Raw genomic sequence first — 13625 nt, forward strand, 5'->3', positions numbered from 1 at the left:
GTGTTAGACTGGAGCTCTTCCAGTGACTTTGTGCGCATAACAAGCATAGTCATGCTGAAGTCTCTAGACCGTGCCAAACCCTGAGTGAAGCTGGTGTGGCCACTGGGCTGTGAAGAGATGTCTGCATGTTACAAAACTCAGGAGTTGGCGGGGTCACTTCTAAACTGCTGAGCTATTTTAGGCTAAAACACTCGGAGGCAACTGAGTGAACGCTATCAACACACCAGTGCCAAATCGCCATAGAGATCCACAGGCAGGGCAGCTGTCAGAGGTATACAGCTTCATCGAGGTCAGTCTGCATTAGAAGGCAGCACAAGGGGTCTGACTGCTGTAGTGAACCTCTGTGTTAATGCATAGTCTTTGCAAGTCCAGCCTCAGCTGCATCACTTCAGTGTGTTTGTGTGTTTTTATGACTAAGAATATTGCCTTGTGTTAAACTTGAGTGGAGAAAAGAATTACAGGAAGCTGAGGGGAGTTTTCCGAAATGCGTTAACACTAACACTGCGTTAAGGCAGCTTGTTGTCGTGCAAGAATTCTCGTCAAATGTCATTTTTGTGTTTGCTTTCATGTTTCGACCGAAGTACAGATTTCTTTATTTAGTCCAGCTTTTGGGCCAAATCTGGCTCGGTATATTAACCTAACATTAACTTGACATATTCTGTGCAGGTTGGTGATGTGATGTAAGCTTCTCATTTGGTGGTTGCGGTTAAGAAATGACTACCTGTTGTCAATGTGTGTATGAAGTTGCACCTTTTTAGAGCTGGCCACAGTGGATAATGCTATTATTATTGAGGAAAGCCCCAGACTTTGAAGTGGCTTTAATTTTAGCTTTTTCCCCCCGCAAGATATGCATGTGACTCTGCAGTGAGCTTACATCCCCGGAGACAAACAACTACACCTCTCTCACACACACACACCCTCCGACTTCTGCTGGCGTTTGGTTTTTCTTTAGCCCTTAGGCTGATATAAGCTTTTGTGGAATGCAGTGCTTGATTATTTGGCGAATGGATAAGCAACTTGTTTAGATCACAGGGTTGTTCTTTGCTCGCTGCAAAACACAATTAATGTGGCGGCTTTTGTGACTTTAGGTGGGATTAATTGTGTAATGGTGTTGATTCTTCCATAACATGAGAGGATTTTTTTTTTTTTTTCCATTGCCAACTATGCTGCAAAGCTGCGGCAGGCCAGGGGAAAAAATAAAATAAAATAATACTTGTTTATTAATTTCAGCACCCACTGTTTACATGTTTAGATGAAAGCTATTACCCTTTTAATAATTAAAGAAGAAAAGAAGAGCTGCGTGGCTGATCTGACGGGCGCTCTTTAGTGAAGCAGGTAGATGTTTAAAGAACAACATTTCAACATCTCATTTCTTTCTATTTTGCTTCCAGAGTTTCCTGTAATCATTAAGCTGACTTTAGCAGTAGACTCTGAAGGCTTAAAAAAAAAAAAAAATTCCTTGCTCATTTACTCATTTTCAGTTCAGTCTTTGTAGCTGACTATTTGTATAGGAAGTGTTTTATTTATTTATTTTAGTATTTATTTATCTTTTTCTAAAGCCACTTAACACAGACCTGTGACTCATTCAAGCATATAAAAGGCACCTGACTCAAGGGATGAATCAGTGTTGTGTCTACACACAAAAGTCAATTTAGATACAATTGTTTTGAATTGTATCTAAATTGTATCTTCAGGCACTGTCACAGTTGTTCCCACTTCTTTAGGTGATTCTATGAAAAATGCCAAAGATAACAGTTTTCGAGACATAAAACAGTGTTCACAGTGGAACGGTGCCTGTCAAAAAGCCATTCTTAAGGAAGGGAAGTGGGGAGGTTGAAGTAGTTGGTTAGCCAGCTATACATGAACTGGACTGAAAATGAACTGAACAAAACTGCATCCAATCATTGCACCTTTTTCTCATTTGCCTAGTAAAATCTAAAGAAATGAGGGGTGGCTTAACACATTCTCACAGTTCTGTAATAATTATTGTTATGCAGATATAACCATAGGGAACAACTAAAGCACTCTGTCTTCGCGTAAAACAACGTTTTAAATATATTTTTCAAACAAAATAAAGAAAGAGACAATGTGTTTTCAGCAGGGTCTGAAAACCAGGTGTGGGTGGCGAAGTAGAAACACCTGTAGTAAATAACCTGCAGAGGGAGCTAGAAATAAAAGCAGAAGTTTCATAGCCCAAATGAGAAGATGATAAACGATAACAAGAAAATAATCTGTCCAGTTCATGTCCCTCACAAATCCCCCTGTCATGTTCTTTGCCATCTTTGGTCACCTGTTAAGTTTGTATCACATGACTTTGTTTCACCCTTTTTAGGTTGAGAAAGAGATTTGTCATGGATATTTTGAGAACAAATACATGGGAAGCACTGTGTGCAAACCTCATGTGACTTTGATGCTTGAAAAACTGGAGAACCACAAAATATTCTTGTATGGTTTGACCGTTTACTGGGTCGACCAATTAAGAAACACTTAATTTATTAATTTATGTTTTTATTTATGTTTAATATTTACAGTTTACAGTTACCTACAGTGCATCTGGAGGGTTTACACAGTTTGTCATAAAGTGCATTCAATTCTTTTATCATCTAATTACAATGAGAAGTTTTTCTTTATTTTAAAGGAGACAGTTTGTTGTGAAACTTGGAGCTGAGCTCAGGTGAAACCTACCCTTATGAATGGCCCCTCAGATGCTAGATTAGACATGCAGTCGTTGTCCCCAGCAGTTGACGTCTACTGACTTTAGAAATCCCCTCATGTTTCCTCTCCAACTTTCACGAGTTTGACATTTGTGGTTTTGAAGTAAAGGTCTCTGCAACAATTTTTGGGTGGACTGTATTCAGATTTCCTTTACGATTACCTGTAATTGCTTTGGTGATTCCCCTCATGCTTCATTTAAAACATTAATCGGATATTAAACTGACTGGAAAAACAAACAGTATGTACACAGAGTGTACACCTACATTTGTTTTTCCCACCTTGGTTTGTTTATGCACAAAACATTAGTGTTAGTTAGCCGTAATATTGCCACAATTTCAGTGAATATAGGATAGCAATGGTGTCTCAGCACGCAGCTGGACAACAAGTGAGAAAACATCATTAGTAACTTCCATGGTGCTTATTGGCTCATTGCTGGTCACTAATTACCCATAAGCCTTAGCTGTACTTTGTGTTGCCCATTGTAAACATGCTAGCATCCCCCAAACTGTTCCCCCCCCCCCCCCAGCTTCATGCTAATATCAGTATGCAAACATGCCAGAAATATATTGGCTAATTTTGTTTTTATTAATTTAACCTTTCAGTTTAACATGTTAGGATCATGCACAGTATAAAAGACGAAATTAGCTACTCTTACGTCACCCACTGGTTAGTGAAGTCCCGTTAGGCTTGAGTTGAGCATTTTCGGCATTGCCATCATGAAAAGGACAAGAAGATCTATGACAATGACAGCAGGGACATGAGCATGTTCTGGATAATCCTCCGAGCAACTGAGTCCATAAACCCAGGAGGAAAGTGTTCACTGACATCACAGAGCAAGTGTTTTCCCAGAGACACAACCAAAAATCTTTTTGGCGAGGTCAGGCGTGTGCAGAGAAAGGGACAGTGGATGTTGAATATGGAGCTTTCAGCGTGAAAGAAAAGAAAGCCAGCAGAAGATTCATTGATGTAGTGGATGGGGTTCATGCAGAGGGTTTGTGTGACGGGAAGATGCTGAGGATGGGGCTAGATGGGGACAGATGATCTGCTGCGGTGAATCCTAAAGGGTTAGCATATTTAAGACACTTCTGCACTGTCTGTGAAAAAGCACAAAAACATAACCTGGAGGCTGGAGCCTGAGGATATATCTACAGTAACTCTTAAATAACACTTCAGCTGCTCAAAAGTATGTTTACCCTTCCTAACTTGCGTCTAATCATTGTTTTCTTTTTTTGGTGTTTTTATGGGTTATTTGAAATTTTAAGGTCTCTAAAATAAAAAAAGCATAACTAAATTGCAGAAAATCACTGTTTAGTTTTAGCTGAACTGGTCACAGTTAGTGGTAAGCAAATGCAAGTCTATGTCACAAAGGCAAAAAATTGTCAAAACATCCAACTCCCCTCGTTCGGTTTGTTGTAAAGAATGTAAAGAGAGATATCGATCGCCGCATTTCCACTTTGTGTGTGTGTGTGTGTGTGTGTGTGTGTGTGTGTGTGTGTGTGTGTGTGTGTGTGTGCGTGTGCAGGAGCCTCTGACTCAGTGCTGAATGGGTCCTAGAGTCACATGGCTACATGTCAGCAGGCTGGAGGAGGAAACGTAATCCCGAGGAGGAAGGCTGGCGTTATCAGTCTGTGCATGTTGGTCTGAGAGGGCATTCGGCTCGACGAGACACTCCACATCTCTAACACGCTCTCTCTCCTTCTTTTTTTTTTTGTCTTCCTATCTGTCTCCTCTCCCTCTGTTTGTTTTCTCCCTGCACTCTGATCAGCCCCGGGTCTGTATTCACAGCAGAGTTCAGAATTGCACTACAATGTCTGCGGTGGCTTCTCTGCAGTAAAGCACACAAAGGTATGGTACAATCAATAAGCTTTTTTTTTTTTTTTTTCCTGCTTCTTTAACAGTTGCTAGGTTTTCAACTATTTGCATTTGTCACATTTGTATGTATTTTTTTTTTACAGATTATTGATTTTGCCATTCATTTTTATTTGGTTTATTAATTCATTATTCATATGGGCTAGTGCTTAAAAGAGTAACCTGATCCGTTATTTGTCAAGTCTAATCCTTCCTGATAATGAAACATTTGAGGTGAGATTAGAGCTGACTCAGGGTTCAACCACAGTGATCTGTAGCCAGCTGTAAACAAATCAAAATATGCTCCACAGATTACACAGTTTGAGGAAGGAGGGAAAGTAAGGGGGTAAGAAAACCAAAAAAACAACAAAAAGCCCTTTAAATGATCTTTAAATGAGCTCTCTTGTTGCCCACTTGTGTTTCAGTAGCACAAACATGTTTTTCCAGTGTTGTAAATCCTAAATTGGTGCCTTCAAAGGACACATTTTAGGACTGGATTGCTTTCTAAGTGATGTGGTTAAATCAGAATTTGACCATTTGTGGCTACATCAAAAAACGATGTGATTTTTCTAAAGTGTTTGTCGCTTCACCCACTTTAGTTCTTTTTTATTTTTTTTGTTCTTTTTTTTTTTAAATAAAAGGTTAATGGTATAATAGGTTAGCAACACAGTCGGTGTTTCAGGAAAAAAAATGGTGTTGTCTGTTCAAACCTGCACTGTCAGCTAAAGGAAAAGCTCTGTTCTTTAATGAAACCTCATACTTCTTCTTTCTTCCCTGTCATTGTCCTGCTTTCATAAATACAGGCCAGTGTATTGGTTGAGGTTTGGACATTGTGATCAAGCTTCTATTTCTGTGCACGGGCATTTTTATTGGCAGTGTGCACATTTTATTGAACTGTTCTTTAATTATGCTTTGTTTTTGATAGAATTTGTAGATGTGCAGGGAGACTGCGGTTGGCGCTCACGTGCCAAGCTGCCAACCGAAGCCGGGCCCGGCCGCGGCGTCTTGACAGAACGTTGGTTTAACGCACATGTGGGCTTTTGTCGTGGGTTTTCTTCTGGCTCATAACCTCCGTCCCGTCGTCTGACTGTCTCGTGTATTTATGAGGGCACAACATAGGATATTTTTAACCTTTTGCTTGCGATTAACACAAACGGTCAAATGACATCAAAGTGGAAGATGCACAGGTGCAGAATAAACAGTTTGTAGGTCTGTATAAGACATTTTTGCTATTTTTCTGAGATTTTCTTGCGCCAAACCATCAGTACTTGACTCCTAATCCAGCGCTCTGTTTTCTATAACCTGCTGTCTTCAAGGATCCCATTTACCCATAAATGTGTCTGTGATATGCATCAGGTGGTAGGGAACTCTTCCTCACAGAAAAGTTTAAAAACATAGAGGGATTTCCATCAGGAATGGAAATTTACAACATACCACAGAGCCAAAGAGTCAGGTGCATTCATACACTTTGGGAGCGATGAGTCATCACAAAGTACACATCAGAGATCCAAATAAAGAGAAAATGTCAAGCTCTCATCACTCTCCCACTCCGTTATCCTCTTCTTCTGAAAGTGGGATGCAGATCTTTGGAGATTTACAGATTAATCTGATGTGTAATTAAAAGCAAAGGAAGTGTTTGCTTTTGGGATTTATTGCAGTCTCGCGTTAGAAACTATAAAATAACATGTTACACGCTACACCCGCTTGTTTTCTGTAAAAATCTGATTCAAGTCAACACTGGGTGTGACCCCTTTGAAGGTAACCATAGGCAGACATAAGCATTAAGTACTTAATTTGTTTGAGGATCTTGAAGAACTGGCTTAATTTCTATTGTTTTTTTAGGCTGGGGCAGTGACTTCTCTAATAAGTAAGTAATCCCAAATTGACTGGATGATGCTGACATCAGTAGTCTCTGGGGGGGCAGACCATCTGTTGCAGGGATACTTATAATCGTGGTCTTCCATTACATTGCTATATGCTTAGGGACACAGTCAAGCTGCACATGCTGAAGAAAAAGTGTAAATGTTAAATTCTCAAGCGGTAATCTCCTGGTTGGCACAGTGCTTGTATAATAAAAAGTATGAGAGGTAGATCTGGGTGAAAAATGTTAGCTGTGATTGATTTTATTTTTTATTAATCTGTATGCTTAGAATGAAAAACAAATCATCTTTGTACGTCACTTCATAAAAGATTAGGCTAGTGTCTTAATCACAGATGGCATGAAAGATGTCACTCATTGGTGTTGAAAGCTCAACTTTACTGTTTTCTTAAAGTTATCTTATATGGATGAAAGGCTGGAGTGCCATTTATCAGCTGAAGCTAGAGGGCTATATAGCAATCTGCATCTGTAATCTCTATGGGTGCAATGCATAGCTGTCCTCAGTAACAGGCTAATAAAACACTGAACACTTACCAGTCGGGGCACCTGTCAAGCAGAATGACATTTAAATTTAGATGTCAGGTGGAAGTTTTTTTTTTTTTTTTTTTTTTTTTTTCGTAAATGCATTAAAATGTTTTTATTACTTATAAATTACATTTAAATGTAAATGTGATTTTATTCATTTTATTTTTGCACCAGGTTATTTTTTTCCCAGCCAAGCTTTAGACGTTGTCCTTTGACCAAGACTTGCTATATTTACACAAAAAAAGGCATTCAAACAAGGCTGAGTCTTTAACAAATACAGATGAAGAGTTCAGGCTAAAGCAATTTAGTATTGTTTCTGAGTATGAAGTCTTTGGGCCTACTATAAATCCAGGCTCACCACTACAAGCCCGTCGATACAACTGCAAAGGCTCAGTAACACATAGGCTATTTTCGTTGAACGCAGCACATCAACAAATCCAACTACCATGCAAACCAAACAAGCTCCCAGGTGGCTAGAGCGCTTTTAAAATGAGCAATTCAGAATTTGACTAGTCATTGGAGCTAAGGAGGAGAGGCACCATGCAGGTTATTAGATTCACGTGAAAGGTCGGCATCCATTAAAGTATGGCGGTTAGTTAATGCACGTGGTGTGTTTACCTTGCATATCTGTAAAGGGTCCATTAATGTTATATTTGCATGGTTTGGATTGGTGTATGGTGCCATTCAAACAAGCCTTTTTCAGGGAAGGCCTTCCTCGTTCCAACAAGGTAATGCCAAACCACATTCTGCATGTGTCATCAGTCTCATTGCTGCTTACTGACCTTTCACCAAAATAAAACCTTTGGCACATAATACAAAGGAAGCCTGACTAGCTAATTAGCTAGAGTCCTATATTAAGCAATAACGGGAAAATTGGCTGGTAAAAAGTTTCCTCAGTTACCAAAAGTATTGTTCAAAGAAGAGGTGGTGCCTTAACTTAGCCTTTTATGAAACCTGTTGCTTTAATAGGTTTCAAAGTAAGAGTATACCTTTCAACAAAACAAAAAATTTACAATTTCAACATTTGCTGTGCGTCTTTGACTTCTGTTTAGTTTACACACATGGCACTAAAATTTCAGCTAATTTGGTTGCATTTGAAGCTTTGGACTTGTGTATGTGTGGATCAGACCTATTTTTCAGCTGCTAGAAAGAAATCTGGAAACCACTTGTTCCATTTCTTTCTATAAGTTTACAGCTCCTACTGACAGGCATCTGTCTGTTGCTGTTACCTTCTTCCTGTTTTCATACTTACTTCCTCCCTGAAGGAAAGATTTCCCAAAGCTTTGTGTTTGCACATTTAAAGGCTGTGACTAAGTCTAACACGGAAAAGTTTTCAAGCTTATAAAGAAAAAAAATTCCATCCTCCTCATCTAAGAAACTCTTTACAAAGTACCAGACTCGTGGATGACTCTTGGAAGACCTGATGGATTTCTTCCAGGTGGGAAAAGGAACATGCTGACCTCAGCACTTATCAGTGCCTTTTTCAGTTCCTGCACAAGGGACCCACCAGTTTTCTTTTATTCAGTCCTCTAAGTGTACCTGATGTCAGACAGAGGACCATGTTGTTTCTTAACCTACCTGCTCGAAAAGGCAACTGCAGTCATTATTGTTTTCCTTTTCTGATCATTATTGTTATCCTAAAGGTATGATTACAGACGTGCCCTTAGGTGGATGAGCTGGTTCCCATAGTTTTCTCCCAGAATCCCAGGGTTTGGTAACTTTATCCCTGTGTAGCCAGCTCTGCCTCCTCCACTGTGGTGGGGTCTAGGTTTACTGAGAAAGTAATTTTCATGCACGCCCAAAGCTCAAACTCAGGCGGACTCTTTTATTACCACTGCCGCACGGATGGGATTATCTCAAACTATGCATGTAATTAACATTTGGTGCAGTGAAGTACTATCTTTGCTAAATCCATGTCCAAACAAAAGTTCAAGTCTGCCTCTTAAATTAAAATTTATATCATTGATTGTACTTCAGAGAAACCTCTATGAAATTGCTCACTGTGAACGAGGTCAGTGATATGATTGCGTTCAGGCACCAAGGAGGCTTATCATTTCTTTGATAGATGCTGTCAGAAAGCCAGCTTTGGCAGAACATGAACCCACAGAGGGCCCTCCTGCTGCTTTAATATTGTTTAAGGACTCTTTGGGTACCTGATATATACAAAAGTAACCAGTTTGCTTAATTTGGCTAAAGTTTCGGTTGATCTTTTTAGCCTGACAATATGGTTACATTTTACTGTAAAATGTAACCATATTTTTTTTTTCCCCAGGTGCTTAAGATGGCATCTTCAATTTCTTGCTTTCATCAACAGCCAAGGACATTCAGGGTGCACTCAGAAGAAGTCAGAACCACACCATTTCACAACTTTTGATTTAATAATGAAAAAGAAAATCTAATGAGAGATACAATTAATTTTGTACGTATTGTACCGAAAGCCCCTTCAATAACATTTTACACAATCTCTACCTATGATTACATGTGTACCATACGTGACGGAGACTCTGGAATGACGGAGGTTGGCTGAGGCACGTGCTGCCGCTTATCAAAGGCTCCTCTTCATAGTAGCATTAATGTTATCTGGCTCTTATCTTATCGAGCTGAATTGGTCAACGACCTTGAATGGTAGTTGGGAAGCTCTGCAGGGCTTCAAGGCAAGAATCAAATAAAAAGGAAAAGAAAGATGTAATGTAGTTCTCTGAAGTTGTTGCCTTTTTATGGCTCAAATATAATGTATTACATTTTTCTTCATCATAAAAGTGACCAGTTTAAGTCTGAAGAAACAAAAGGGCCTCCCCACCCCACCCACCCCCCGGGGTTAATTGACTAGGACAGTTCACTGTCTGACCTTGAAAAAAAGTGTAACGCTGACAATTTTCGTTTAAATCTCAAAGATAGCTTCGTCCTTATTCTTTCTAGATTTGTATTTGGTGGCTTTTGCACTCTTGTTCACCTTGAAGTTTTAAATCTGTCATCATGTGATCTAACTCCCTGATCTGCATCTGGCTCCAGGTTATGCTGCCCAAAAGCTGTCTGAGTCCCAGTGAGAAAGAGAAGGGCTAAAGCCACACCAGTCTAAACCAGCTTTCCAGCGCCTCTCCAGCAACGACTCTACTGCAGAGCCATGAGCAACCCCGATGCTCCCAGCCAGGTTACGGACGCCGTGGCTTCGGTTATTCACGGAGTAAGTACGCACGCCCACATGCACAAAAGCTTCAGCCTGCCCTATGAGGTCAGGCTACACCATCACTGGCTGCATGATAAAGGATATGAGATAGTGGCTCTGATTTAAAACCACATTAAACTAAACACATTGGCAGGACTTAGTCTTTCCTTAGTTTGGTCTTTTCCTATCAGTTCTCCTTGTGCTGGATTTATGCTGCATCAGCTTCCTCTGCCCTCTCTGGCATTGGAGTGTGTATTTTGGACAGTGATGTTCCCTCCCGTGCAGATCTAGTAACATCCAGTTCTCTGCCAACATACAGCAGCTCTGACTACAACATAAAAATGTTCAGGAACGCTCAGAGAGCAGCTCCTGTTGAAATCGCCCTCTTATTACAGCACTGGAAAATATCAGCAGGCACACAGTTAAATCTGTTTCCTTCCTCTTTTCTTGAAGTTGACGTTGTTGAAAACAGTGAAAACAATATTGGCACATAATGAGAGTTGATTGCGAGGCTGCTGGTGGAGCACGAGTTGATAAACATGGCTGGCAAAGGCCTGAGGGCAGCTGGTCAGTGGCCAAAGAAAGCAGAATTCCTCCACAGAGGTTCTCAACAAGGTCCTCTCGTGATTATCTTGCTGCAGCAGAAAATAATTACAATCCAGCCGTGAATACTCTCATATTGCTAGAGCTGATCCGTTTATGACTATGGTTTGTAAATTCCAGGCATACATTCAATTTCATACCAGGAAATATCAGGATTGCGGTTTTATTAACTGATTTACTCACCTTTCCCAGGAGCTCTATCTTTCCCAGAATGACAAGCCATATTTTTGATAACTTTACTGTGAATTATATGTGCAGCTAGGTAGAAATGGGAAAACATTTATTTCTGAATAACCAGTCATGAAGGCCACTACTGACTGAGAGTACACGTTCGTCTTCTGCCGTTGTTTTCAGTTTTTCACGGCAGATCCAATCGAGGAAATCCCACCTTGAGCCTAGCTTTGGACTTCATTTCAAATGTTGCAACTACTCGGGAACTAGACAAAGGTTGAATCACCAGGCATACACACTTCGAAGTCGAATCTCACTTGTTAACGCAGAGAATTAGAAGCATTTAGATGAAATTCGATCCACTAAACGCAATTACTGATCTATCTATTGAGATGTCTAATGATAAATACAGATATAGAGAGATAGATATAGATATATATTCCAAGGTGTTCCCAAGCCAGCTAAGAGATGCAATGTCTACTGTATGTCCTTGGTTTGCCTAGGGGCCTCCTCCCTGCAGGACGTGCTTGTTTCCCCTCACCTAGGAGGTGTCCAGTCACCACAGCTGGCTCCATTCGATGTGGAGGAGTAGCAGCTCTACTCTGAGCTCCTCCTGAATGACTGAGTCTCTAAGGGCCCAGACAGCCCTTAGAGGAAGATCATTTCCGCTGCTTGTTTCTGCAGCCTCTTTCTTTTAATCATTCCCCTCAGCTCGAGGCAATAGGTGAGGGTAGGAACGTACATCAAAACACAAAAGTAAAGCTGTCGATTTATCGGTAAAAATCGGCAGTTTCACTTTTACACTCGGCTCTCTCCACCCCAACAGACTGATTCAGCATCCACATCACTGCAGATGCTGCACTAATCTGTTAGTCTCCTGCTTGCACATTAACAAGACACTGAGATACTTGGAGCACCAACTCATTGAACTGCACCCATTTCCAGGTGTGGCCTTGAGATTGGAGGTAATAGTTCTACAACTGTAATGGGCGGATTTTTTATTTATTTATTTATATCCAACTCTTCCTTGAGTTATGCTACTAAGGCTTAAATTTAGGGATGTTGCTGCTTCGATTGACAGGCATGCCGACTTGGGCAACCTTTGCCAGTCAGTGAACTGGACCTCTCAACCATGTTTGTGCTGCTGCTTCATTTAAGCATTTAAATGAAGTCATCTGACTAATATTACACCCCGCTGTGGATAGATGGATGCATAGCTTTGCGTATGACTGTTTATCTTACATCCTGCACAGCTCACATCTAATCAGCACTTCAGGATCAGATTATTCCCTTGATCAAAATCATAACTAAATAATAATAATGATAATAACTAAATAAACTTTCTGTTCCTGACAAAGCGAAAAAGGTAAAATGCTGTTTATTTAGAAGCAGTAAATTCCTAATACAGTGCTTTTAGATGCACAGATATTCAGTTTGTGTATAATACCAAAGGCATTAGTTGCTATGAAGAACATGGTGCAAAGGGCAGAGCTCCTGTGTTCATTTACAGCACTCTGCATGTCTTTATTGTGTTTGTACTTAGTAGGTTTATGGCAGTCAACTGAGCCTGTGATCCATAATTTCTTTTGGCTGTGATGAGATTTGCCAGTTGGTAGCACAAAGATAAAAAAAATTCTGGGTAAATGATTAACTCCTGAGCTGTGTGTGTGTGTGTGTGTGTGTGTGTGGTCAAGGAGTGGTCAGTTACTCCACTCTGGATTTTATGTGCTGACATTTTGAAACTAATGTCAGTGGTTGTCGTCTTCCTGCCGTGAAGATCTGCCCTGGTCACGTGACTGAGGCAAACTGAAATGGAAACGCGTTGCCTTCTAGGAAAGGAGCCAGCACTACCTTGATACAGGAAAACCAAAACTGTCTCTGAGGTTCACATCGCAAAAACGCCTGTAATGTCATTTGATGGACTTCCTGTATAAGGTGAGTTTGTCACCTTTGTGCTTAGGCTGTTTGTGTGACATTTTGGCTTGATGTTATCTTTCCCCGCTTTCCCCGAACAGAGATTGTTCCAAATGTTGTCTGACTTTGCTTCTTAAGGTAAACCTAACCTCAGCACGACCCCTGCAGCTGTTTAATGTTCAGTCTTGTTCTTGAGGGTTTTTTTTTTCTATGCCCAGTAGCTCATTTCCTTTTCTCCTTAAGCTGCAGAAATAGAAGTTAATAATTACTTCCTTATGTCATCTTAATGCGCGAGTAGTTGCACATAGTCACTCCTCTGATGGTCAGCAGTGAGATTATGGGTTTTCTTCACAGGGGCTTACAGAGATTTTTTTTTTTTTTTTCTTCAGTGGTTGTAACCAAACCACAACGAGTTAACTGTTAAATTGCAAAGCAAACAAGGAAATGAACTTCCTACAAAAAATAACGGGGCAAGTGTTGTGGCAGTATTCTCTGTTACTTCTCTCCTTGGAAATGAAACTCTGAAGTCACGGTTTCTTACAGAACATCTGCTGGTTGGTGACCCTAAGCTAACTCACTCCATTCTCTCGGGGTGCAACACATGCTTCCTTCTGCCCCTGCTGCTGCGTAGGTCACCTTATTAGGAATGTAAACGGAGTACATGGAGAAATGGCTTAATCAGTCCACATTAGCAAATTAGCTGAGTCAGTGTTAGAATTATTGGGGAGGATCCTTTATTTTCTCCCCTGTAATAGTTGTTATAGTTTACACGTCTGTGAGCCTCGTTGGGTCCACTTTAGTTTA

General features: G+C 40.4%; 1 protein-coding gene across 9 annotated transcripts in view; it reads left to right on the forward strand.

Moving 5' to 3' along the window:
* Positions 1 to 13625, forward strand: part of slc4a2b (solute carrier family 4 member 2b) — a 50836-nt gene that overhangs the window by 10727 nt on the left and 26484 nt on the right. For 4 of the 9 annotated variants that reach the window (XM_026179912.2, XM_080306530.1, XM_026179915.2 and 1 more), the window contains 2 exons: positions 4481 to 4560; positions 9980 to 10151. In XM_026179912.2, the coding sequence (XP_026035697.2) occupies positions 10092 to 10151 (60 nt within the window). In that variant the 5' untranslated portion in view covers positions 4481 to 4560; positions 9980 to 10091. Of the gene's footprint in view, positions 1 to 4237; positions 4561 to 9979; positions 10152 to 12703; positions 12843 to 13625 lie in introns of those variants that run through there. The other 5 variants (XM_026179911.2, XM_080306529.1, XM_080306528.1 and 2 more) reach the window with 3 other exon arrangements.

This window comes from Astatotilapia calliptera, chromosome 9 (assembly GCF_964374335.1).
Source record: "Astatotilapia calliptera chromosome 9, fAstCal68.1, whole genome shotgun sequence".
NCBI classification, from domain to species: Eukaryota; Metazoa; Chordata; class Actinopteri; order Cichliformes; family Cichlidae; genus Astatotilapia; species Astatotilapia calliptera.